At 39.0% G+C, this 26685-nt stretch overlaps 2 protein-coding genes across 2 annotated transcripts; one reads left to right on the top strand and one right to left on the bottom strand.

The window, feature by feature from the left end:
• Positions 1-3914: 3914 nt before the first annotated feature.
• On the bottom strand, positions 3915-19418 carry si:rp71-39b20.4 (potassium voltage-gated channel subfamily V member 2). Its single transcript, XM_057856564.1, has 4 exons — positions 18720-19418; positions 13103-13736; positions 8120-8245; positions 3915-4433 (listed from the first exon to the last, which is right to left on the bottom strand). Exons 1-4 carry the CDS (start codon positions 19244-19246, stop codon positions 4116-4118), a joined length of 1605 nt encoding a protein of 534 aa, XP_057712547.1. The 5' UTR covers positions 19247-19418; the 3' UTR covers positions 3915-4115.
• Positions 19419-22940: 3522 nt separating this feature from the next.
• On the top strand, positions 22941-26149 carry rps28 (ribosomal protein S28). The gene is made up of 4 exons (XM_057857650.1): positions 22941-23053; positions 23335-23382; positions 25792-25914; positions 26022-26149. The coding sequence occupies exons 1-3, from the start codon at positions 23015-23017 to the stop codon at positions 25912-25914; spliced, it is 210 nt and encodes a 69-aa protein (XP_057713633.1). The 5' UTR covers positions 22941-23014; the 3' UTR covers positions 26022-26149.
• Positions 26150-26685: the final 536 nt, after the last annotated feature.

Here is a 26685-nt window from a genome sequence, read left to right as displayed (position 1 = left end):
CAGGCACTTTATTTTTTGCATTCTTGATAGGTCAGAGATTATTAACAAGTGTTTATTTATTATGTATGTTAATATACTTTAAGATTTAAAAATTTATTTTGCATTGATCATTTAGGCTAACAATTAATTAGGTTCATATTCGTGAGAAATGTAGCCCAGATCCCTGTTCACCCAATTTGTTTGCTCTTATTAATGTCTTGTCCCCAGCAAAAAGTGTACATGCAGGTTATGCTGTTATATCATCCCTACCAATGTTGAGACCAAACCTACGCCCTTGTAGTAAATTATCATGGAAAGCCCATGTTAGATACATCAAAACTAAAAAAACTTCTCACTAATAAAGTGAAATCATACTGTGACGGTAGTGCACTCCGCACTTTATACTGTTCCCGGGTGCTCCCATATTTCAAATATTGTGTTGAAATGTGGGGAAACGGTTACAAATCTACCAATAATCTATTAGTCATATTGCGGAAACGAGCGGTACGGATGATACATAAGGTTGGATTTCTACATCACATTTATCCACTGTATTTACTGACTCAAAACTATTAAAAATCAAAGATCTTGTCAACTATTATACATCTATAATGTTATTTAAAGCATATAATAAACCACTGCCATGTAATATGCGAAACCTTTTTAAGATTTAAAAGAGTATGCATAGTTTGCGAGGTTCTGGATATTTTGTGTTACCCGGATTCCGAACATTTTTGTGTGTTTGAATGTGGAGTGAAACTTTGGAACAACTTAGGCAATCACTTCAAGCATTGTCAAAATATGGCGGAACACTCAGATGACTTGAAGTTCCGCTCTGAGACCCCCAATTTGGCCAACTTTCAAAATTGTCCTAAATGCATGTGTGATACATCACTGGAAAGCTTAAAATATCCAATTTCGGGGGGGGAGAAACATTTTGAACAGGAGGGTTTTTAAAAAAAAAAAAAAATCAACAGCAAAACCCCCTATCTGGAGGCGAGAGCACGCAAGAGCAGAATTACAGACGCCATGACTTTAATGAAATATTATCGCGTATTTACCTTGTTTCGATCCAAAAACTCCATGTCGCATGTATCACTGAGTGTCAAGACACAGCTGTAAATGGCCACAGCTGGATTTTTGGGGGGGATTTTATGGGTGAAATATGGTAGTATAACAAGTGTCGCAATGCAGAAATCGCAGACATCAAGGAGTGGTTAAGAGTTTTTTTGTCATATATTTACCTTTTTAAACGTTTTTTTTTTTTTTTCAATTTTTCTTTCTTTGGATCCATTATTTATCATCTAACATATTAGAGAAAATGCGATAGTAACCAAAAAATACAATTAAGCGAAAGTTATGAGGTAGATATCCGTGACTTTTTTACAGACACCATTTTTTTATTGTGACGTAATTTGTTTATAAGTTTAAAATATGCGAGTGAATAATTCTTTAAAGTCGTTTTTTTTTTATTTTTTTTTTTAACAAAATATTAGACATCAATTAATGATTCTAAACTAAAAATGACAGACATTTTGAATTATAAATATAATTAATTACCTTCGTCTTATGGCTGGGTTGAAACAAAAGCGGTTGCGCGACGTCTGTTAAAGGGGGTTTCCAGGGTAAAAGGGTAAAATTAAAAATAGCTCGGAGGCTTAATACGCGATGAATCTGCTATGCCAGCATATAGACATCTTGTTCTTTCAAACACAACAGTTGTTTTGGCTCTTTTAAAGAGGAGTGCAAGAGCAGAAACTGCTTTTTCATTCATGTCTGTGTTTTCCGCCATATCTAAACATTTAAGTTGTTGCATAAAAATATGGTCTGGTAAAAGTATAATGATATTTACTGACAATGTGTGTTGCAGTTTTTGTACAATTGGTGTTTTTTAATTGTAAATATTATTAATGAGCCAACTCTGAATTGTTTGGTCCCGTTGGTTGCCTATTGGTTTAGTTGTTTTTATTTGTTTTCTTGTTGTTGTTGTTTTCTCTCTATCTCTCTCTCTCACGCTCTCTCTCACTTTCATTGTGTGGACAAAGTGCCTATGACAGCAAAAAGCATGTTTATTTCATATTTCACGTGGTATTTTATGCTCCTGAATGAAATGGACCGCTTGAATGTGTATGAAAGTGATCAATTTATATATTCAATTTTTTGAATGAAAATGAGTGACTTCCTGGATTGAGGAGGAATGCGAATGTGACGTCACCCGGCTAAGCATCTCACAATGCAGCATTGCTTTATAGCATGCAGATGGACTGCGGATTCAGGTGATTTTGCGGATTGATTTGTCTATTTTTCGCATCACGCCAGCCAAATGTGCTGCAGGGTTTTGTCACTGCAACAGGGACAGGCGTGTGAGACTTTTTTGGTTTCAAAAAGTTCCCGTTGACCGCGGAGATTGGCCAAAACAAGTCCGACAACTGTGGGACCATTGGACTTACGAGGAAGCGAGTAAATATCGTGTTTTGTATTATGTCAAATAATGGGATCATGGCACACGTTTCAATAAGGAGGTGGTTCGCATTTTGTGGCTGACAATTCTCCTTGTCCACCGAGAAGGCCACTTGGCCGACGACCGGCAGCTTGTCGCACACCCCCCTCGGTCCTCTTCGCGTGCCTGCTGGGAGCGCAGGATACTCGTCTTATGCTCGGGCAGTTCTCCATATCATCCAGACTTCCAGACCCATTTGCCCTCTTCGTGTGCCCGGCAATAGACTACTATCCTCGGGTTAGGCTCGGGCAGCAAAGCGCTCCTCAGACGTCGGCCGGTTTGTCCGGCGATCATTCACCAGCTGCTTCCATGGCAAACGAGCTGTAACTTGCTTGCCGCCGGGGGGGGTTGCCGATCGGTGAAGACATAAATCGACAACCCCCGCTACTGTGTGACATGATCCACAGTAGTTTTGGGTGACTTTTCGCTTCCAAAGGCGAGAATGAGACTTGGAAATGCCGCTTGGTTCGGGTTAGCATGGCAGCTAGCTGTCAAGCCTGCTGGTTTGTTTACGCTGTCCGAAGCCGGGCCAGGGAGATGACAAAAGCCGTACTAACTCCTGTGGCATAAAATACTGTTCGGGAGGTGCAAAAAGTCAACAGTTTTGACCATTATGGGGTAATTTTGCCATGTTGTACTGAATAAATCCATTTTGAGTACTTCATATTCCATTTAGCACAAGACTGTTATTTGTCATGACCATACCACTTATTTAGCATTTGGGGGAAAATACTTAGATAAAAAGAATATCCTGTAAAATATTGGAGTAGAGAGATTGAAAAAAATGACATTTTGCAGCTCTTTTTGTCGCATTTTCCTCGTTTTGAATAATTCCCCCTCAATGGGCTGAGTTGTAAATCAGATGAAATCATGACCCTGGCAATGTCATCCTCCAGCTGGGAACGCTAGAGCGTTATAACGACAGGCAGGGCTAAACGGCAAATTAAAAGACGAATTTCTCGTCTTCTGCGCTTTGCCAAATTGTTGTATATAGTCGAATTGTCTCAAAATATGATTCTAATTCACATAATAATGCTATTTAAAAAAAAAAAAAAAAAAAGAATGCTTTCACAGGCACTTTAAAGTCGAAGGACAGGAGTATTCCACGAAATAAGAATGCTGGACGATGAGATCAGGGGTGGGATTAAATTCGTTTTTCTTCTTCCCACTCCCTTTCGAATGCAAATAATTATCCTGAACTAATGTATTTGTTTCTTTTGTACATGCTCGAAATAAAAAAGCTTCATCATTAAAATGGAAAGCACCTTCTTTTACTCATAGGCTGCCATTGACGGAGATTGAAGTCCAATCCATTTTAACTGATAATGGTTGCCTCTCGCAGTTCAAATGGATTGGACTTTTAGCACTGTGAATGGTTACCAATTTGTTGAATTGCATTTTTTCGTCAAACACAGTCAAACCTTTTGGGCTTTTATATGACTTCTTTAATAATATTTCAGTGATGACAATTTATGCATGTCTTTATTACTATTTACATACATACAGGTCGGCGCTTCCTTAGATGAAGCACCAGTATTGAGTATTGGCTAAGATAGCGGAATGGAGGTCTTCCACTTTTGAAACCCTTGCGTCTTAAGGCCGTCGAGTGTTAGTGAGGTTGCAATATGGCCGCTTGTCAATCTTCCCCTTCAAAAGCAGCCTGCCTCCCGCCGGGCCGATAGTGGACCTCATCATCGGAGTCCTCGACTTGACGCTGGAGGCAGCTGTTGCACTTATTCTGTAGACGTCTCCTCAGCTGAAAGGTGCGCTCGGTGTTTGAAAAGGTGTACTCTTGTTCCTTCAGTTTGGCGTAGTAGTCAGAAAACTTGTTAAAAAGAATGGAGATGGGCATGCCGTTGAGGATGATGCCGAAAGAGATGCAGCCGAAGGCCACGCAGCGGCCCAGATAGGAGATAGGGACCACGTCGCCATAGCCCACGGTGGAGATGCTCACCTGGACAAAAAGGATACAATTTTTTTTTCAAAATTTCTTATCGGTTTGAGGTTCCCGGGTTACTAGTAGGTCAATGCTATTGAATATTTGGACTCTTTCAGTGCCATTGATGATGATAGATGTCCAATTATTCATCCTTCCGCTGTGAATTTAAATTTATCACCAGTAGACGTCCAATCCATTTGAACTGAGAGGGCTGGCAACGAATGAACCCAATGAGTTAATATATTTTCTTTTTCTTTTACTAACTACCACAACACATGCTCTGTGAATGCTAAACATATACATTGGCTTGCAGTGAAATTTAAATCATTTTACAGACTCTATTTGATCAATGTTATGCATAAAGCAGTGTGGAAAAAATAGTTTTTGAGAAAAAATAAGTCTAGTAAATTCTAAAATACTTTTGTGCTTTTCAGATTTCACATTTTCTTTGGAAAATCTAAAAATCTTCTCATACTATTACAACTTGTTTTCCTCGGAAGTACAAAATACAAATTTTTTAAACCTAACCCATTTACAGCACTTTTACATTCTTGTAGCATTAACCTCTCCGCTATTCCAACAGCTCAAAATATGCCATCTTTTTCTCTTGCACTGGTACTTAGTGTGAAAATCCTACCATTGATTCTCAGCTTGAACTTGTCTTTGGGGGTCAAATAGTCTCCTTCACACTAGATTACTGCAATGCACTTCTCTACGGGATCCCAAAGCTGCAGTACCGTATATTTAGAACATCGCTGTTCAGATCCTGATGAGACTGCAGAAATACAAGCGCCGCGTGCACTACATTGGCTCCCCATCTGTGCTCCGAATAAGTACAAGGTGTCTCTCCTACCTGACAAAGTTAAAGCTCGCCGTAAGTCTGAACATGTTAACTCTTTGACGGCAATAGAGATCCAAGTTATCTGTGAGCAATGGAACCAAAAATGATGCGTGTGAAAAAACACGCCAAAACTATTTCGAGGTTATAAAATGTAAAATAAGACTCAATCTAAACAAAAATACTTACTACTCGGTCCTTTTAACAGACAATTGCACGAGTCACTATGATCCCAGTCACAAGTAAGTCCTGAGTCTTACCTGTTGCTGGCAAGTCAAGTTGAGTCACAAGGTTGTGTCAAGTCAAGTCAAGTGGAGTCTCGAGGTCATGTCGAGTTCAGCCGAGTGTCAAGGTTCTAAAGCAGATATGTCCAAAGTCAGGCCCGGGGGCAAAATGCGGCCCGTGGTCAAATTTCATCCGGCCCCCAGCTTCTGTCATAAAATCAATAACTTCTGGCCCGCACACAGACCTGTTAAATTGGTCAGCAGTACTGCTACCAGCATATGAAGTATCTTACACTCTAAATTTACCCACTAAAAGGCAGTAGCACTCCAAGCAAAATTACCCCATGTGACCCTTTACTTCCAATTTTCTAAAGTGGCGACAATCAACAAAAAAAAGAAAGTTGACTGCGACGGTCAACGCCTCAAGGATAGGTGGAAATTTGACTATTTGTTAACTAAAATACGCAACAACTGTGTCAGCCTCATTTGCAGAGACAGTCGCCGTTTTAAAAGAGTTCAATGTGAGGCGATATTACCAAACGACACGCTGACATGTACGACAAAATTACAAGGAAGATACACAGCAAGAAATTGAAGCAACTTGAAGCTAACTTATTTCCACAGCAGTATTTCGCAAGAGCCCGAGAGTCGAAAGAGAACGCCACAAAGGCTAGCTGTGAGATTGTTGAAATTGCTACCGTATTGGCCCCAGTATAAGACTGTGTTTTTTGCATTGAAATAAGACTGAAAAAGTGGGAGTCGTCTTATATTCGGGGTCTAGACATTATACCCATTCACAATGCTAGATGGCGCCAGATATCATTGAAGCGAATGCTGAACTTGAGGAGTAATGTTATGTCATGACTGATCTCAGCTACTCTTAAGTTTAAGCAGTTTGCATTATTTTATTGCAGTGTTTTTTCTTATTCAGTTTTGTTTCAAGACTACAGCTACAGTTAGACCTCACTTTGATGGTTAATGCAGTTATTGCAATTTTGTTGTTTTATCACAATAGATTGGTTTATTTACATTTCAAAAACCAGAAGCCATTCATTTACGAATGTGATTGCACTTTAGTTTTTCATATTTAAATGTTCAGATATTAAGATTTGAATGAGGCAAAATAACATGCTTTTTCTCTCAAATATATTGTTATAATCATTGGTTTCAGATGTACTATCATTATTTTCTGTATAAAAATTAATTTGGTGTTCAAAAAGTCTTTTTTCAAACTTGAGTCTTGAAAAAGAGGCGTCTTATAATCAGGGCCGTCTTATATTCAGGCCAATACGGTAATTAAAAAAATAATAAAGCAAATGTGACACACAGAATGGCTTGCTAAAATTTGCTTAATTTATATTGTTCTACGTAAAGGACGTCAGCCAAGGTCGGCCCCCCACATTTTTATCGCACCAAATCTGGCCCCCTTTGCAAAAAGTTTGGACACCCCTGTTCTAAAGGCAAGTCGTGTCAAGTCAAAGGTTGTAAAGACAAGTCGCGTCAAGACAAAAGGTTGTCTCCCGGATGGTCTGGGTGAGGGCCAGGGCCCTGGGGTGGCACCCACGCGACATCTCCATTCGACTGCGGGACTATCACATGTTAGATGGGACTCAAGCATGACCAAGTGAAATTACACACACTCAAGTAGGATACCTAAATTTCAGGATTAGTGAAGAGACAGCATAGAATAGGATGCCAACATACTCACACTCGCAAGGGATTCACACAAATACTGTGTTCTAGACCACATGGATGATTTAGGTACACTTCACCCCTTCCAATAACTTAGCTCTCAGGAACCCCCCCCCTCCTTGGTTATCAGCCCCCCCAACCCCTCGGGGTCAACCAGAAATACAACTAGCTAACGATAGCACCAACCTATTCACAGTTAGTTAGTGTAGGCGATTAATATATTTCTTGTTGTTGTTTGTGCTTTTTCTGTCCCTCCCTCTTTTCTTTTGTTACCCCATAACCCCTTCCTGTTCGCTGCTTTCTCCTAATAAACGAGGTATGTTGAATGATCACAATAGATGTATGTCATACTCCTATGTAATACATTAAAACTGTTCAGATCAATCGGGCACTCAGAACTCCATTCTCCGATTCAAGCTGCTGAACAGGACAGGTTTAAAAAAAAAGGTTGTCTTGTCAAGTGGAGTTACCCATTAGTCAAGGCCTTCACTAAAATTAATCGCTTTGGGAACTGGCGCTGCTGAACTTGCCATGATGCGTCTGCTGTCTCAGTCTGCACTCAATTGATTGCCATGATATTCCGTGAGGGTGTGGCGAGAGCAGCCAAGGTGACCAAGCGGATCAGTGGGAGGTGGGAACCAATCTACGATCCAAGTTTTTCAAGTCAGCTTGTCAAGTCTATTAATTGAGGAACTCTTTAGGGGTGAGTTGCAAATTCCCTCAAATGTAATCACTGAGTCAGACTAGACTGTATTACCATGGATTACACACACACACACACACACTGCATAAATCAACAGCTGTCACCCGGGTCAAAAAAAAAAATCCCAAAATGCAAGAGGGGAAAGACTAAAAAATAAATATATCTACCATCTCATGCAAACATTGTATGTATACAAAAAAAAACAACTAACGTTTTGCAAAGCTATGAATAACGTCAGTCTTACCGCTGCCCACCACCAAGCATCTGGAATGCTGCTGAATGGCGTTCCAGGCTGGTCCACCTCCACTGAATGCATGAGAGCGGAGAAGGTGAAGATTCCCATGGCGATGAAGAGAAACAGACAACACACCTGAAAGATAAGCACACAATGACATTCATTTTAACTCGTTAACTGCCATAGACTTCCAATCCATATGATCGCTGCCACCCTCCCATTTCAAATGTATTGGAAGTCTCCCACAGGTGGGGAAGATTTACAGTATCTTGTTGCGGGATGCTTCGACAAAGTCATGCTGTTCCAAATCTAAACTCCCAAAAATTCACACAACGCAGGTTGTATTTTTTTTTTACCAAAAATGTTGACTGTTCTCTCCAAAGCCCATGTATTTTGGAAAAAGAAAACAGCCCCATTCATTTTGAAAGGCAGGTTCAACCTAACACATTGATATTGCTCATTTAATACCCCGTTGTCACTCAGGGATTTCCCAATAGCGTACCGCACAAATGCTATTTTTAGACCGTGACGTCGCCATCGTAACCTGGAAGTGGGTCAACATTGACACAACCTTGCATAAAACCCATGTTATTACTGCTTTTCTGTCAGTAATCTTTCAAAAAAGAACATGCCGAGTGAACACTGCTGCTATGGAACTTGTAGAAACGACTCTAGACATTACGACATATGAAAGATGCTTTCTTCATACGTTTCCCGAAGCCAAAAAAGAGGAAAAAATGTGAACAATGGATCAATTTGTGCGGACGTCCAAAAGACCAGTTTAACGCCAGTAAAGTGAAGTCATTCACCTTCATATCCGGTAAAAATTTTGTTGGGTGCCATGGTCCTACAGATGACGCCCAAGTGACTAAACTGAACCGAAGGTGGAGAGACGGACACAGGGGCCGGAAAGGTGGAGAATAGAGGAAGACCGAAGTGAACAGGGAGGACTGTTAATACAGAGGAGATTGCAAATACATATGTATATGGCGGAAAACACAGACAAGACTGAAAAAGCAGTTTCTGCTCTTGCACTCCTCTTTAAAAGAAACTGCTGTATTTTACGGCAAAACAACTGTTGTGTTTGATAGAGCGATATGTCTGTATGCTGCTATAGCAGATTCATTAAGCCCCCAAAATATTTTTAATTTGCCCGTTTTACCCTGAAAACCCCCATTTACAGACATCGCGCAACCGCTTTTGTTTCAACCCAGCCATAAAAATAAGGTAATTAATTAATATTTTTTATTCTTAATGTCTATCATTTTTAGCTTAGAACCATTAATTGATGTCTAATATTTCGTTTTTTAAAAATTACTCTAAAATATTATTCATTCGCATATTTTAAACTTTTAAACAAATTACGTCACAATGAAAAAAATGGCGTCTGTAAAAAAGTCCCGGATATTTACCTCATAACTATCGCTTAATTGTATTTTTTTGTTACTGTCGCATTTTCTCCGATATGTTAGATGATAAATAATTGATCCAAACAAAAAAAAATTGGGAAAAAAATGAAAATCTCGACCACTCCTTGATGTCTGCGATTTCTGCATCACGACCCTTGTTATATGACCATGTTTCACCCATAAAATCCCCCAAAAATCCAGCTGTGGCCATTCACAGCTGTGTCTTGACACTCAGTAATACATGCTACGTGGAGTTTTTGGATCGAAACAAGGTAAGTACGTGATAATATCTCGTTAAAGTTATGGCGTCTGTAATTCTGCTCTCGCGTACTCTCACCTCCAGATAGGGTTTTGCTGTTTTGCTGTTTGCGGTTTCGGCGTAATTTGTACAAGTGAGCACTGATTTTTAAATGTGTACGCCGTACATTTAAAATTTGTACGTTTTTCGTGCATTATGTTTTTTTTTTTCTACGTTCGGATTTTGTCACTGTTTCGGCAACGAGACAATGTGCATTACTATGCGTTACAACGTTGGTTGAACGACGCGAGAAAAGTCAGAGACGGAAAGAGAACAGCAGGAGTGGGAAAGAGGGAGTTGTGAAGCCGTTGCAAACGCGATGCTAGGCTAGGTGGCTACAATTATTGGAGCCCAATAATACCTGACTTGGAGCCAACAGCCTACAAACTACGCCCACATGATGTTACGCTTGATATCACATGTATATGAACTAGATGTGAAATGATACACTTGCCGGCGTTGGTAAACAGCCGCCATCTTAAAGCAGTGAACTTCTAAGAAAGGCTCTGTTGTACTGAACCTTCCGAGCGAACCTTGGTAACTTTTTATCTAAAATACTCCTAAATCGGCAAAATCTTGACTTGAGTCTATCTTTAAATGATGAAACAGTTTTAAAACTTTCACATGTCGAAAGTAGACGGAAGGGAATTAATGCAAAAACGGGAGCAATTTTAACAACTTTAACGGTTGATTTACAACATTACGGTAATTTTTTTTTTTTTTGAAAAAATGAAGAAAAAAAAACATGAAAGGTAACACCAGTTACTTTGCCAAGTAACTAATTACTCTTACGTTCAGGTAACTGAGTTACTAACTCAATTATTTTTTTGGGAGAAGTAATTTGTAACTGTAATTAATTCCTTTTTTTTTAAGATTAACAACACTGGTCATAAAGATGCAGTCTGCAGAATGAAAAGCTATGCTGTGACGAAAGCAAAGATTTTATTCTGCCAATTTGTCGCCGAACACAATTTGCATGCAACTATTGCTGATCACTTCTCAAAATTAGCAAAAGAAATGTTCCCTGACTCAGAGATTGCATCGGTACGTTCATTTTATCAATTGACCTTTTTCATTTATAATTGGACACACTAACAAACTACCTTCAAGTCAAGCTGAATTGCGAGCTGAAGTGCCATAAAGTGCCGCCATCAAAAGACATGATAGAAATTGCCAAAAGTGCTCCATACAATTATAAGAAAAGTCACTGTTAAATTTTAGTAATCATGATGTAGCTGAAGATATTGATTGTTCTTTGATTGCACCAGGTTACATGTGACAATATTACCAATAAATTATTATTATTTTTAAAAATTGAGTTTTATTTTTGTTTCATATTGCATGCTATATAAAACGTAAGATTAGTCACCAATTTGTGAGGGCATACGTCACTATTTGTAAGATTGCCAACGGCCTCGGGTTGACAGGTACAGTGGGGCAAATAAGTATTTAGTCAACCACTAATTGTGCAAGTTCTCCCACTTGAAAATATTAGAGAGCCCTGTATTTGTCAACATGGGTAAACCTCACAGATCAGTCGTCCTGGTCCCTTTGCAGAAAAACAGCCCTAAAGCATGATGTTTCCACCCCCATGCTTCACAGTGGGTATGGTGTTCTTCGGATGCAATTCAGTATTCTTCTCCTCCAAACACGAGAACCTGTGTTTCTACCAAAAAGTTCTATTTTGGTTTCATCTGACCATAACACATTCTCCCAGTCCTCTTCTGGATCATCCAAATGCTTTCTAGCAAACCACAGACGGGCCTGGACGTGTACTTTCTTCAGCAGGGGGACACGTCTGGCAGTGCAGTATTGCCTGGCGGCGCATTGTGTTACTGATAGTAGCCTTTGTTACTGTGGTCCCAGCTCTCTGTAGGTCATTCACTAGGTCCCCCCATGTGGTTCTGGGATTTTTTGATCACCGTTCTTGTTATCATTTTGACGCCACGGGGTGAGATCTTGCATGGAGCCCCAGATCAAGGGAGATTATCAGTGGTCTTGTATGTCTTCCATTATCTAATAATTGCTCCCGCAGTTGATTTCTTTACACCAAGCGTTTTACCTATTGCAGATTCAGTCTTTCCACAATTTTGTCTCTGGTGTCCTTCGACAGCTCTTTGGTCTTGGCCATAGCGGAATTTGGAGTGTGACTGACTGAGGGTTGTGGACAGGTGTCTTTTATACCGATAATGAGTTAAAACACGGGCCATTAATACAGGTAACGAGTCGAGCCTTGTTAGACCTCGTTAGAAGAAGTTAGACCTCTTTGACAGTCAGAAATCTTGCTTGTTTGTAGGTGACCAAATACTTATTCCCCACTCTAATTTGGAAATAAATTATTTAAAAATCAAACAATGCGATTTTCTGTTTTATTTTTTTTACATTTTGTCTCTCATGGTTGAGGTTTACCCATGTTGATAATTACAGGCCTCTCTAATCTTTTCAAGTAGGAGAACTTGCACAATTGGTGGTTGACTAAATACTTATTTGCCCCACTGTATGCAAGAGGGACCTCTATTGTATCTGTATGTGTGTATCCCAGCATCCACTTCATTCGCCCTCGTGTTCCGACAGCTTTACATGAGTGTCTTAACATTTTTATTGCGAGCTACAATTATCTAATTGTAACATGTATTTGTTACATGTTTTTGTGCATTTTTATGCATTATAAAAGATCTATGTCTGAATTGGGGGGGGCTTGGAACGGATTATGCCATTTACATGGAAAACATGTCTCGACGTACAAAATTTTCAAGTTAAGAAACTACTTCCAGAACCAATTCATTTCGTAAGTAGAGGTACCACTGTATATATGTATAAGGCTTTATGTTTTAGGTAACTGGCGGCCATTTTGCATCAGGGTATTTCTCTTCGCACTATTGTAGCAGAACTAATGTGATTTTCTAAATTTCCCCTAAAATATACTAAACGTTTAATTATGAGTCAGGCTGAATGTTGGACGAAAATTTTATAAATACTTTTAAGTATGTAGTTCATGGATTGCATCTTTGACATTTATGAAAAAACAAGCCGTTTAAATATTGAGTAATTCAAAGATATTTCAAAGGGGGCACTCTGTTGACTGTAAGCTTACACTGTATGATGTTTATCAAACCGCCCGCATGCAAAATGGCCAAAAAGTGACGATGCCTGCAATCAATAGGAAGCGAATTGAAATCAACATAACATTTATCAGGCATAAATGCCCCAAAATCAACAGGAAATGACCTGAAATCCAAGGTAGTTGATCAACCTAGAAAATCTAGAAAGGAATTTGAATCACACCTGTTCAGAACATTGCCGAATAGTGAAACCAAACGCCCTCATGCCGGTAGAATGCCGGGCGAGCTTGAGGATTCTGAAGATGCGCATCAGTTTGACAACTTTGAGCACCTTGCTGACTTTGCTAACCCTGGCCATGGCCTTCAAATCTTGTTGCGCACTGACGTCCTCTGAATCGATCACAAACACCTCAAACATGATCTGGATGAAGTAGGGCATGACCGCCACTACGTCGACAAAATTGAGGGCGCTCTTGAGAAAATGCTTGATGTTAGATGTAGTGAGCAAGCGTAGGAAGTACTCCAAGGTGAAGAAAAGGATGGAGGCAATCTCCACCCACTCCATGTAGGTTTTACCGGCCAGTTTGTATTGCCTGAGTTCTCCCACCGTATTCATTGTCATGGAAACGATGGAGATGAGCACAAAAAGACTGGAAAACACAGCAAAGGCTTTGGCTGGCATGGAAGAGTAAGGGTTTTCCATCAAGTCCCAGAGAATCTTCCGAAAGGTGCCCAGGAACATGGTCTTGTAGCCCTCATCGTCCTGGTGAGGTTTGATCTCGTCGATCAGCTCCTGGTTGACCTTCAGTTGATCTCTTATGTCATCTACTTTCTCCTCAAACAGAATTCGGCAGCATCTATAGAGAGCAAGAAGAAACTACATATTATTACACCGTACTGATCGAACAATAAAACAGCTAGTACAATTATCCTGGGTGTACATCTATTGCCATTCATTCAACAAAACAGTTTTAAGTTTTAATAATGGGCAATAATTCGACAATAGTTGTAAAATATTGGCAGAATGTGTGTTGCCAGAAACTGAATTTGAATTGCTAAACGTGATTGGTTGGATTTAATATATGAATTTGAATAAGAGCATTTGAAATTCTATTGTTTCATTTGAATAGGATGATCCCTCGTTATATCGCACTTCAAATTTCGCGCCCTCAGTCCATCACGGATTTTTTTCAATTAAAAAAATAATAATAATAATTACTAGTCCTTCTCATAAAATTAGCATATTGAGATAAAGTTCATTATTTTCTGTAATGTACTGATAAACATTAGACTTTCATATATTTTAGATTCATTACACACAACTGAAGTAGTTCAAGCCTTTTATTGTTTTCATATTGATTATTATGGCAAAAAAGTCCCGAAAAACCAAAAATCCCGCTCTCAAAAAATTTGAATACTTCATCCGACCATTACAAAAAAGTGTGTTTTGATACAAAAAAAAGTCAACCTTCAATTAGTTATACCAGCTATGCACTCAATACTTGGTCTGGAATCCTTTCGCCAAAATGACTGCTTCAATGCAGCGTGGCATGGAGGCAATCAGACTGTGGCACTGCTGAGGTGTTATGGAGGCCCAGGATGCTTCGATAGCGGCCTTAAGCTGATCCACAGTGTTGGTTCTGGTGTCTCTCAACTTCCTATTCACAATATTCCACAGATTCTCTATGGGGTTCAGGTCAGGAGAGTTGGCAGGCCAATTGAGCACGGTAATGCCATGGTCAGTAAACCATTTACCAGTGGTTTTGGCAATGTGAGCAGGTGCCAGGTCGTGCTGAAAAATGAAATCTTCATCTCTATAAAGCTTTTCAGCAGATGGAAGCATGAGGTGTTCTGAAATCTCCTGATAGCTAGCTGCATTGACCTTGCCCTTGATAAAACACAGTAGACCAACACCAGCAGCTGACATGGCACCCCAGACCATCACTGACTGTGGGTACTTGACACTGGACTTCAGGCATTTTGGCATTTCCTTCTCCCCAATCTTCCTCCAAACTCTGGCACCTTGATTTCCAAATGACATGCAAAATTTGCTTTCATCTGAAAAAACTACTTTGGACCACTGAGCAACAGTCCAGTGCTGCTTCTCTGTAGCCCAGGTCAGGCGCTTGTGCCGCTGTTTCAGGTTCAAAAGTGGCTCCAGCACACACCTGTGCACGGTGGCTTTGGATGTTGCTACTCCAGACTCAGTCCACTTTTTCTGCAGGTCCCTCAAGGTCTGGAATCGGCCCTTCTCCACAATCTTTCTCAGGGTGCGGTCACCTCTTCTAGTTGCGCAGCGTTTCCTCCACACTTTTTCCTTCCCACAGACTTCCCACTGAGCTGCCTTGATACAGCACTCTGGGAACAGCCTATTTGCTCAGAAATTACTTTGTGTCTTAGCCTCTTGCTTGAGGGTGTCAATGACGGCCTTCTGGACAGCAGTCAAGTCGGCAGTCTTGCCCATGATTGTGGTTTTGAATAATGAACCAGGCTGGGGGGTTTTAAAAGCCTCGGGAATCTTTCGCAGGGGTTTTGAGTTAATTTGTTGATTCAGATGATTAGGTTAGTACCTTCTTTAGAGTACCTTTTCATGATGTGCTAATTTTTTAAGATAGGGATTTTTGTTTTTTTTTCTTGACTTTTTTGCCAAAATCATCAATATTAAAACAATAAAAGACTTGAACTACTTCAGTTGTGTGTACTGAATCTAAAATATATGAAAGTCTAATGTTTATCAGTACATTACGGAAAATAATGAACTTTATCACAATATGCTAATTTTTTTTCCAGAAGGACTAGTGCAGTATTTTAGTTAAAAATGTGAAGATATATGCATGTATACATGTACAAATCATTGTTTTCTTTCATATACAATCATGGCCGAAATTATTGGCACCCCTGGAATTTTTCCTGAAAATATACAATTTCTCCTAGACATTAATGCATATACAAATGTTTTCAGTGTGAATGTGTTCATTTCTTGGATGTGCATTGGAAAAACACAAAAAAGCCAAAGGGAAAAGCCAAAATGTACACAATTTTACATAAAATGCAAAAATTGGACAAAATTGTTGACACCCTTAACTCAATATTTGATTGCACATCCTTTGGAAGAAATAGCAAAAAGCAATCACTTCCATTAACAATCAACAGGTCTAGTGCACCTCTCAGATGGAATTTTGGACTTCTCTTCTTTTGCAAACTGTTCCAGGTCTCTCAGATTTGAAGAGTGCCTTCTTGCAACAGCAATTTTGAGATCCCTCCATAGGTTTTCAATGGGATTTAGATCTGGATTTATCGATGGCCACCTCCAACAATTTCTTGGTGCTATTTGAGGTATGTTTTGGGTCATTGTTTTGTTTGAACAACCATGACCTCTGACGCAGACCAAGTTTTCTGACACTACATCCTACATTGCGGCCGAAAACATTTTGATAGTCTCCAGATTTCATGACTCCTTGCACATTGTCAAGGCACCTAATGCCAGAGGCAGCAAAACAACACAAAAACAATAATTGAACCTCCACCATGTTTGACTATAGGCACTGTGTTCTATTCTTTGTAGGCTATTCTTTCTATTATTCTATTGTTTTTTTTCTGGCAGTGGGTGCCTTGACAATGTGCAAGGAGTCATGAAATCTGGAGACTATCAAAAATGTTTTAGGCTGCAATATAAGCTGTACTGTCTGAAAACTGGGTCTGCGTCAGAGGTCATGGGTGTTCCAAAATGACAATGACCCAAAACATAACTCAAAAAAAAACAAGAAATGGTTGGAGACAAAGCGCTGGAGAATTCTGAGGTTGCCATCGATGAATTCGGATCTAAATCTCATTGAAAACCTCTAGAGAGACCCCAAAATTGCTGTTGCAAGAAGGCCCCCTTCAAATCTCAGAAACCTAGAACAGTTCGCAAAAGAAGAGTGGTCCAAAATTCCATCTGAGAGGTGCACAAAACTTGTTGATGGTTATAGGAAGCGATAGCTTTCTGTTATTGCTTCCAAAGGATGTGCAATCAGATGTTGAGTTGAGGGTGCCAACAATTTTGTCCAGCCCATTTTTTGCATTCTGTGTAGAATTGTGTACGTTTTGGCTTTTTCCTTCAGCGTTTTTGTGTTTTTCCAATGCACATCCAGGATATAAACACATTCATACTGAAAACATTCATAATTGCATTAATTTCTGTCAGAAATGCTGAATTTTCTGGAAATGACCATGACTGTATATCTTAATTTATATCATAATTATTACATTTGCGGTGCTTAAAAACCATTTATTATTATAAACAAAGCAAGGCCGAAGTTTGTGCATGTTCTAAATATGTTTTTTTTTTCTCTTTTCCCTCCGTTTCTAAAAAGAAGCTTGTTGAATCAACTTTTATGTCTGTACTTGACTATGCCGATTTCCTTTATTTACGTTCATCTGCTCATTGTCTTCATGCATTGTATATTTTTTACCATGGAGCACTGAGATTTATTACAAACCTCAGATCTCTTATTCACCACTGCACTTTGTATGCCCGGGTTGGATCGTCTACTCTGTCCACCATGTAGACTCTTTCACTGGCATGTCTTTGTTTATAAGGCCAGTCTTGGCCTGCTTCCATCTTACTTGGGGAATTATCTCACTCAAAAAAGCACTGGAAGTCAGAACCTTCGGTCTTAGGACAGGTTTTTATTGACCGTACCAAGGGTCCGCACTGCACTAAGGAGCAGGGGTTTCTTCTATGCTGTCCCTTCTGCATGGAATGAGCTGCAAAAACTCTAAAATTACAGGATCTGGTGATACTTGATGCTTTCAAGGTTCTTCTGAAAGACTTGGAAGAAAGTGCATTTGGCTGTAGATTCTATGACTGCTGATTTTGGTTTTTTCGGTTTTTTTTTTTTTTTTTTTTTTTTTGGGTTATTATTATTTTGTGAACTGTTTTGTGCTTTGTTTTTAATTGTGTTTGTTTGTGCAACTCTGTGTTTGTGCTGCTGCCTGTCTTGGCCAGGACTCCCTTGTAAAAGATCTCAACGAGACGCTTCCTGGTTAAACAAAGGTTAAATAAAACTTCAAAAAAAAAAAACAAACAATAAAAGTAAAGCCAATAGATTTTTATAAGACCACTCACGGTTGTATTAAAGATTAATGAGATTTAGGAGGATTTCAGATATTTTAAGGCCTTAAATTCATTTTATTGAATTTATGACTTTTTTTTTTTAAGACTTTTTAAGACCCTGCGGATATCCTATTATTTTCTGCATTCAGGTTTAAGCAAATTCCAATTTCAGTTTTGTAGTGACACACTTCTGGTTACATCAGGAAAAGCATTTTACCACAGAAAAAAAATCCCTGCAGGATCATTTCTGGCATCACGGCTATGTGTCACCACATTGAGGAGAAATGGTCGTCAGTGGTTTAACAGTTCAACAATTTCAACCTAATGGAGCATAAATGTGTCGTCAGATCGGGGACGAATCTTGGACAGAGACCATACATCTTCCAAGCTTTGTTTCCATCTTTTCACACTTGAAATTGAAAAAAAAAACACGTTATCATCTGGAACAATACTTAAATTGTTCAATATACTGTACATGCACTGGAAGAGCAAGTGTCACGTGCCCTAAAACTAAGATACTGATTGGTCAAGACAAGATCTCTGTAATCTGCCATCGTCTGCTTTTCTTAAAGAACCCAGATTTGTCTCCCTGAATAAGTGAAATTCAATTTAGCCATCTAATTTGAATAGCAAGGTCTGAAGTTAATTTTCAAACAAATAATTTCCATTACAAATTATATGATCCGGATTCTGTTTTTTCAAATGCAATGATTGTAATAAAACAACACAATGAATACCACACCTCGGCGTGTCCTTCAATTTCAGCCCCCAAAAAGACATCTCTTCTTCAAAGTTGACTGGGCAGAGACTGTCCATCACCCACAACACATTGCTGCAATAATAGTGGAAGATGTAGTGGAAAAACATTGGGTCCCTATCAAAAAAAAATTCATTGTTCAGAACGTTGTAATCGTCACAGAGCGTCAGACGCTTGGCTGGATCTTCACACAGGGCCAGGATTCCAATCCTGGTTTTGGGATGTCGGAGGACCAGATGTTTGGGGATGTGAAACACCTTCCCGCCTACGTTGAGGTTGACAATGTTTGGTTTCCTCACTTTTGATGTGTCTTTGATCGGTGCTTTCTTCTCATCCGGCGTGCCCAGGTTGTCCATAGATGTCCATAATTTGACAGAACTGTCTTGAGAAAAGGGGAATTCACTCTCTTGGTCCTCTATGCTTTGTGTAAAGCTCTTGTCACGTTTTATCGTAGCAAAAAGACTTGAGCGCCGCTTTTTCAGCACTTTCAACTTGGGTTTTATATTCTCCATCGTGGCGGCTCCTCAAGTTGCTCAAAACCAGAAAAAAAACAACAAAAACTCTATTGGTGAAATCAATGAATGACAGCAATATTCCACAGAATCCCCATTTAGAACGGATGTCGTCCTCCGGACAAAAATGCTTACAGGTTGAAAAAGCTGTAGTGCTCTCCTCTCAGCATGCAAGAAGATCATCTGCATGAGTTAAGGATTCAGCCGCCTCACTGATTCTCTAATCCTATTGCTGCTCTTTCTGTCCAAACGCAAGTTAAAAATACTGTTCACAGGGATTAGTCTTGTGATTTAAGGCTTGCAGCTCTGACGGCAACGAGAGTGTAGGGATGATGGTGATGCATTACTAACCAAGTTGTGAACTATCAAAGTCCACTTCAACGATAAAAGCAGACTTTACTACTTCATCACTTGTAGCCTGTGTTGTCACGCGTTATTATAATCTGACTACTTTCTTTCAGCAACGAGCAATCTAGCGTGTTAATTTTTCCAAACTAGTAATCTGATTAGTATCCTTCGTGTCTGTGCATTACCATTTTATTATTGCCTCTTAACGTATGTACAACGAAGAATATTGTGGTCATGTATAAAGAGCATTTTGAATAGAAAATGTTAGAAAGAGTCCCACTACGCGTTCGTTTTCGTGGTAACCGCTCATAGTTACTTCCTGTTTTGGTCTTGAGTCACACGCAGGTTTTGTGCGAGCAATTATTAGAAAATAGACATATAATATCACTGATAATCTCCCTCGATCTGGGGCTCCATGCAAGATCTCCGCCGTGGCATCAAAATGATAACAAGAACGGTGAGCAAAAATCTCAGAACCACACTAGGGACCTAGTGAATGACCTAGAGAGAGCTGGGACCACAGTAACAAAGGCTACTATCAGTAACACAATGCGCCGCCAGGGACTCAAATCCTGCACTGCCAGATGTGTCCCGCTGCTGAAGAAAGTACACGTCCAGGCCCATCTGCAGTTCGCTAAAGAGCATTTGGATGATCCAGAAGAGGACCGGGAGAATGTGTTATGGTCAGATGAAACCAAAAAAGAACTTTTTGGCAGAAACACAGGTTCTCGTGTTTGGAGGAGAAAGAACACTGAATTGCATCCGAAGAACACCATACCCACTGTGAAGCATGGGGGTCGAAACATCATGCTTTGGGGCTGTTTTTCTGCAAAGGGACCAGGACGACTGATCTGTGTAAAGGAAAGAATGGATGGGGCCATGTATCGAGAGATTTTGAGTGAAAATCTCCTTCCATCAGCAAGGGCATTGAAGATGAGACGTGGCTGGGTCTTTCAGCATGACAATGATCCCAAACACACAGCCAGGGCAACAAAGGAGTGGCTTCGTAAGAAGCATTTCAAGGTCCTGGAGTGGCCTGGCCAGTCTCCAGATCTCAGCCCCATAGAAAATCTGTGGAGGGAGTTGAAAGTCCGTGTTGCCCAACGACAGCCCCAAAACATCACTGCTCTAGAGGAGATCTGCATGGAGGAATGGGCCAAAATACCAGCAACAGTGTTTGAAAAGCTGGTGAAGAGTTACAGAAAACGTTTGCCCTCCGTTATAGCCAACAAAGGGTACATAACAAAGTATTGAGATGAACTTTTGGTATTGACCAAATACTTATTTTCCACCATGATTTGCAAATAAACGCTTTAAAAATCAAACAATGTGATTTTTTGGGGGGTTTTCCACATTCTGTCTTTCATGGTTGAGGTTTACCCATGCTGACAATTATAGGCCTCTCTAATATTTTCAAATGGGAAAATTTGCACAATTAGTGATTGACTACGGTAAATACTTATTTGCCCCACTGTAGATGTTCATCAATGTGCACTGTCCCTAATAAATAAATAAATACAAATAAAGTATTTGACATAGAGTGCTGCCCTCAACATGACTGGAAAGCGTGGATTTTAATCTTTCGTCCAGGTTTTATTTGGCTGACCACGGAAAAACGGAGATATGATCCGTGTAATTTTATAATATAAATTATGAGGGCACTACTCACTATTAAAACTATGAACTATTTTCTCCACTAGAGGGCACTCATGCTCTTTGGACGAATAATGCATCATTCATGTAATTATTTTTCTCTTGTCGGAATTCAATGATTTTTTTTTTTTTTTAATTAATGCTTAATGTGGTTATGTAATGGGTTATTGTACAGTATCATTATAACAACAGTTCATATAGCTAACTTTGTACTCAGAAAAAAACATACCATTGTTTGAAAAAATAAATAAATAAATCAAACGAAAATGTAAACAGTTACTCACAATGTTACTCATTACTTTAGTGTTCTTTTACTTGTACTTGAGTACATTTTTTGGATGACTACCTTTACTTTTACTTGAGTAATATTATTTGGAAGTAACGATACTCTTACTTGAGTAAAATTTTGGCTACTCTACCCACCTCTGATTAAAATAGCATACTGCAGGAATGCTATTTTTAGACCGTGACGTCGCGTCGTAAAGTGGAAGTAAAGCGGAAGTGGGACGTTGTAGACCCGTCCTCGCATAGAAGGTATGTTATTTCTGCAACTTTTCTCCGGTAATCTTTCAAAAACAAACATGCCGATCAAATATTGCTTTTAGAAACGACTCTAGACATTACAACATAAGAAGGTTGTTTTTTATTTATACATTTCCCGAAACCAAAAACTCGGGACGAAACAATGTGAAGAATGAATCAACTTGCGCAAACTTTTAACGCCAGCTCGGTGAATCCATTCCCATTTCATATGCAGTAAACATTTTGTTGGGTTGGCATGGTCTTTCAGAGTACAAAGAGGTAAGCCATTTTTATATTTTTAACTTATTTTTTAGCGTAACGTTGTGCCATGCTGCTTCTGTCTGACAATGAATGACCTGAAAAGAATTAAAATGGTATCTGACTGTCACTGTTACCTTTTCTGTTGTTAAAAAAAAAAAAAAAAAAAAAAACTTTACTAAGGAGGAAGTGTAAATAAATTATATAATTAAAATTTGTTATTAAGGAAAAAATTAAAAGTGTTCGTTGGCTGTCACTGAGTAGCATTTGGGATCACTACACAAAACTAACAATATAAATTACCCCCAAGAAAGGTCAGAGAAGTAGGACAACCAGAGGATATAATATATAAGAAAGACAGAGCTGGTGGTAAAGGATAGCTTGTTGAAACAGGAGAATGTCATTGTCAGTCGCGTAAGAAAAAGGTGTCGATAAAAAAGCTAAGGCTATGCTTAGGTTGGCTCGTTTTTTTTTTGTTTTGTTTTGTTTTTTTGTGTTTTTTCCGTCTTTTTCAGCCCACGGCACTCAAACCATCTCTTTAACTGGACATTTTTATGTTCTCCCACATCTTTGCCAGTGAATTTGGCAACAGGGACATCATTTCCGGACAGAATTGGTAGGTTTAGCTCTGTAAACATCCCCTTCGTACACGATTTCCATTAATTTCCTATTGGGGACAAACGGTGGCATGTCCCCCCTTAGCAACAGTTGTTAACCTCGTGAAAATTAATGAGCGGAAGTGGCGTTTTGCTTGCGGTGCGCCATTGAATCATCCCTCAGGGGAGCGAATGTAACGAAAGTAATGTTGTTTAAAAGTATTTTATTATATTTTGTATCCGACGCACGTTCTTACAAACATTCACACATTTTAAACTACACGCCTGGCAATTTAATAATAAGAAGAAAAAGTACAAAGTTGAATGCGTCATGGGTGTATGATAGTACTTCCGCTTTTCTGTGACGTCCTTTCCGGTCGAACCTGACAACATGGACGCAAGCCGCGTGCAACCGATCAAGCTCGCAAGAGTAAGAAAAGCTATATTGATGCGTAAATTGTCAGTTTAGTGTGAATATAAATTTAAATTAGAACTTTATGTCTGAAAGAAAGTCGAAATCTATGAGCTAAATGACGCTCGTTGGTCGGATTGTTTAACAGTGCCGCTCGGCTCGCGTTTCCTTCCATCGGGCCTCTCGGTCCTTGCTAATTTAAGAAGCTAAGCTAAGTTGGCGTTTCTTTGTAAATGGTCTTTTCATTTGCTTCATCTTCTATTGACCATTTTATGATGAGTTTGTATGTTCGTTCATAGGTTACCAGGGTCCTTGGAAGGACTGGCTCCCAGGGACAATGTACACAGGTATAATATTTCGACGCTAAAGTATTAAAAATGCTCTACAATGTTTAAAATGCACTTCTAAGCGTATTGTTTAACCAAACGTCACGAAATTATTGAAATAAGAGCGTGGTCGATGTAAATTTTTAGGCTCGAAACCGTTTATCAGTGAAGTATGCCGGTTACCCTTATTTGGAACTCATTATTTTACCTTAAAAATATACTTCCAGATTCTGCAGTCGTGGCGTGTATTACAGATATGAATCAAAACTGAATTATTTGGCAATATTTGGATCCATTTCACACCCGCCACGTAAAATTAGATTACTCAGAATTTATTTGTAAAGCACTTAAAAAAAAATAAAAAAGTGGAATACAAACTGCTCTTCAATACATCGTTCGAATATCGCCATCGCGATGTGCCCATGCGCAGCAGTCCTATTGCAGGATGTGCAATTATTATTCTTTTTTTTAACACGTAAACTTTGGTTTGCTTCATAAAAGCAGCAGGTCTGCCAAGGCATGACTTCCTATATCCCTTTTACCATAATTTTCGGACTATGAGGCGCACCTGGCTATAAGCCGCCACGCATGAAATTTGACACGAAAACGACTTTAGTTCATATTGTATTATGGGATTTTTACACCAAAAGATATTAACCGGTAACACTTTATTTGACAGCAGCGTCATGAGACCAAATGAACCACTATAAAGCTTTAATCAAATTGGCTGCAAAGCTTCATTGTTTAAAGAAGCTTCATTTGGTCATCACTGCTCCCTTGGGGGAGACGGTCAAATTCTGCTGCCACCTGCTGTCAACACTTTTGTTGCCCAACGTGCCTCCTAGCATGCATTGCAGCGATACAGATGTAAATAATTAAATTTCATGGTCTGTGCGCATTATTTCCTCAGTTACTGTTCCAGTTGTTTCATTATCAGCTAGTTATGGTATTTGGTAACACGTTATTTGACAATGGTGTCATAAGACAATCATATTAATGACATGACACTGTCATGAACATCAATGAATGCTTAAAACAGATGTCATTTAGTGTCATCTGGCAAATTACCTCACTTTTGAATGGATGTAAAAGATCCGAGCCAGAAATAAATGGAGTTAGTGACATAATTTGCCGGATGACACATAATGACATCTGTCATAAGCATTCAGTAATGCCAATGATAGCGTCATGTCATATTTATGACCGTCTTATGACGCCACTGTGAAATAAAGCGTTACGTATTCATCCAAATAAATCAACAAATAAGACTCACTGGACTATAAGCCGCAGGATTCAAAATGAAGGGAAAAAAGTAGTGTCTTACTGTCCGAAAGTTAGGGTATATACCGCAATCGTCATCATTTCACAGATAATCCCCTTTAGCCTGTATTCAACTGTATTAAATGAATACAATTGTATATCTCGGTTTTGCAATGTTTTTGCACTTTTAGTTCTTAAATGAATAATAAACAAAAATACAATTAAATTGTAAATTGAAGCACCTTAGTAATGCGATAATAAACAATTACAGAAGCTAAGATAAAAAAATATATATATAATGAAGAATAAAATTCTTGAGGAAAAACAAGTTAAAACAGCTATTCAAGTCATCTGGTGAAAATTCTTCAAATTATATCACAATGTATCGAAGACACCCAAAAACTTTGTAAGATTTTTTTTTTTTTTTTTTTTTTTTCAAATATTGTTCAGCCCGAATGTGCGCCTGCATTTTGTGCTGCACTTTAAAAAAAGTTTGACATACCAGTGCAACCAATGCAAAACGTATGATTGGCGCCTTGCCAATGGTAATTTTCCAAAATCATTCAGGCCTATCCCAAACAGAGCAATTCATCTGTTGAAAATTCTTCTATCACAATGATAGTTTTCCAATATCGTTCAGGCCTACTGTACAATAACAAAAAAGCAAGAGATATAAAAGAAACTAAAAGACACAGACAAAACTGGTGATGTCCCCGATCTGATCAGGATCGAAATTGGGTGAAAAGGATCAGTTTTTTTTTATTTTTTAATGGCTCAAAAGGGGGGGGGGGGAATCCAGTGACGCGATGGCATTGCCAAAAGAAACAAAAATACTAAATATACTGTACATATTATACTCTGCAACACTCCTGGAACAAAAGGAAGAGTACGTACTGTAAACAGTATTGTAACATGTTTGGAACCTCTGTTCCCCCCCAAAACAAAGCTTTTCGGATTGGTACTCAAGATTGGCAGATTCTCAATCAGTTGACTCTGACTTGGGTGCAAAAATATGCTATTGGGTAACAAGGATGAAAACAAATAAAACAAGCAGAATCTCATTCTTTGTTGAATGACGTCAGGCATGTATGTCTGATGCACAACAGCAAGTCATTACACGATTTGGGAGCAGCAACAAAATGTGTAATGAATGTGCCGTCTTCTTCATAGGTCCGTGTTGAGTTCATGGACGACAGCAACCGTTCCATCATCAGGAACGTGAAGGGCCCAGTCAGGGAAGGAGATGTTCTAACGCTTCTTGAGTCTGAAAGAGAAGCTAGGAGGCTGCGATAGGTGAGCTCACTTAGATGCATGCAGTAAAGAAGTTCTCGCTTGTATTGAAATACATCAAGTGAAATGTCGGATGATGTTCTAAATGCTCCTTTTTCTCCCCCATCCAGAGCCCACTGAAGTTGTGATGCTGACCAGATGCTGTGAAGCTGATTTTCATGTTTCACACGTCAAGGCTGACATCTCCCTTGTTAAAATGTTTTTCAAATAAATGTGGTCCATGAGAGAAACGTGCAAACCTCTCATTTTTTCTCCCACTTTTTGATATCACTAGGTTATGAAAAGATTTTTTTTTAAACTTATACACCTGTCAGTTATACCTGTATGTATACTTCAAGAACAATTTCTTGTACTTGGTTCTAAACATAACTGTTTTAGAATCCTCAAAACAAGAGTTTTATGTGTATTCAACTTTTTTTTTTAAAATGAACTTCAGATGCAAAGACGTGGCACTGCTTGTAGTGGGACAAAATACTGAACTGCACACGATCACTACAAGCCTATTAGAAAAATATTACTTGTTCAGAACGTTAAAATGCTAGTGGGCTGCTAAAGTTTGAAGAGTTATGGAAGAAGTAGCCACGTTTTTAAATACGTAACGATTGGTGGCAATGAATATATTCAAGTGCTCTAAAAAAAAAAATAAGCAAAGATGACAATTATGTGGCTTCACAGAATACTGGGATTACATTTTAATTTGGCAAAATTGCAAATGTGATCAGGTAATAGAACGTCTTTAAATGCAGAAAATAGGAACTTTCAAGTTCTAAAATA

This window comes from Corythoichthys intestinalis, chromosome 14 (genome assembly GCF_030265065.1).
Source record: "Corythoichthys intestinalis isolate RoL2023-P3 chromosome 14, ASM3026506v1, whole genome shotgun sequence".
In the NCBI taxonomy this organism is placed as follows: Eukaryota; Metazoa; Chordata; class Actinopteri; order Syngnathiformes; family Syngnathidae; genus Corythoichthys; species Corythoichthys intestinalis.
The sequence above is the reverse complement of the archived record's forward strand: the minus strand, read 5'-3'. Positions and strand labels throughout refer to the sequence as shown.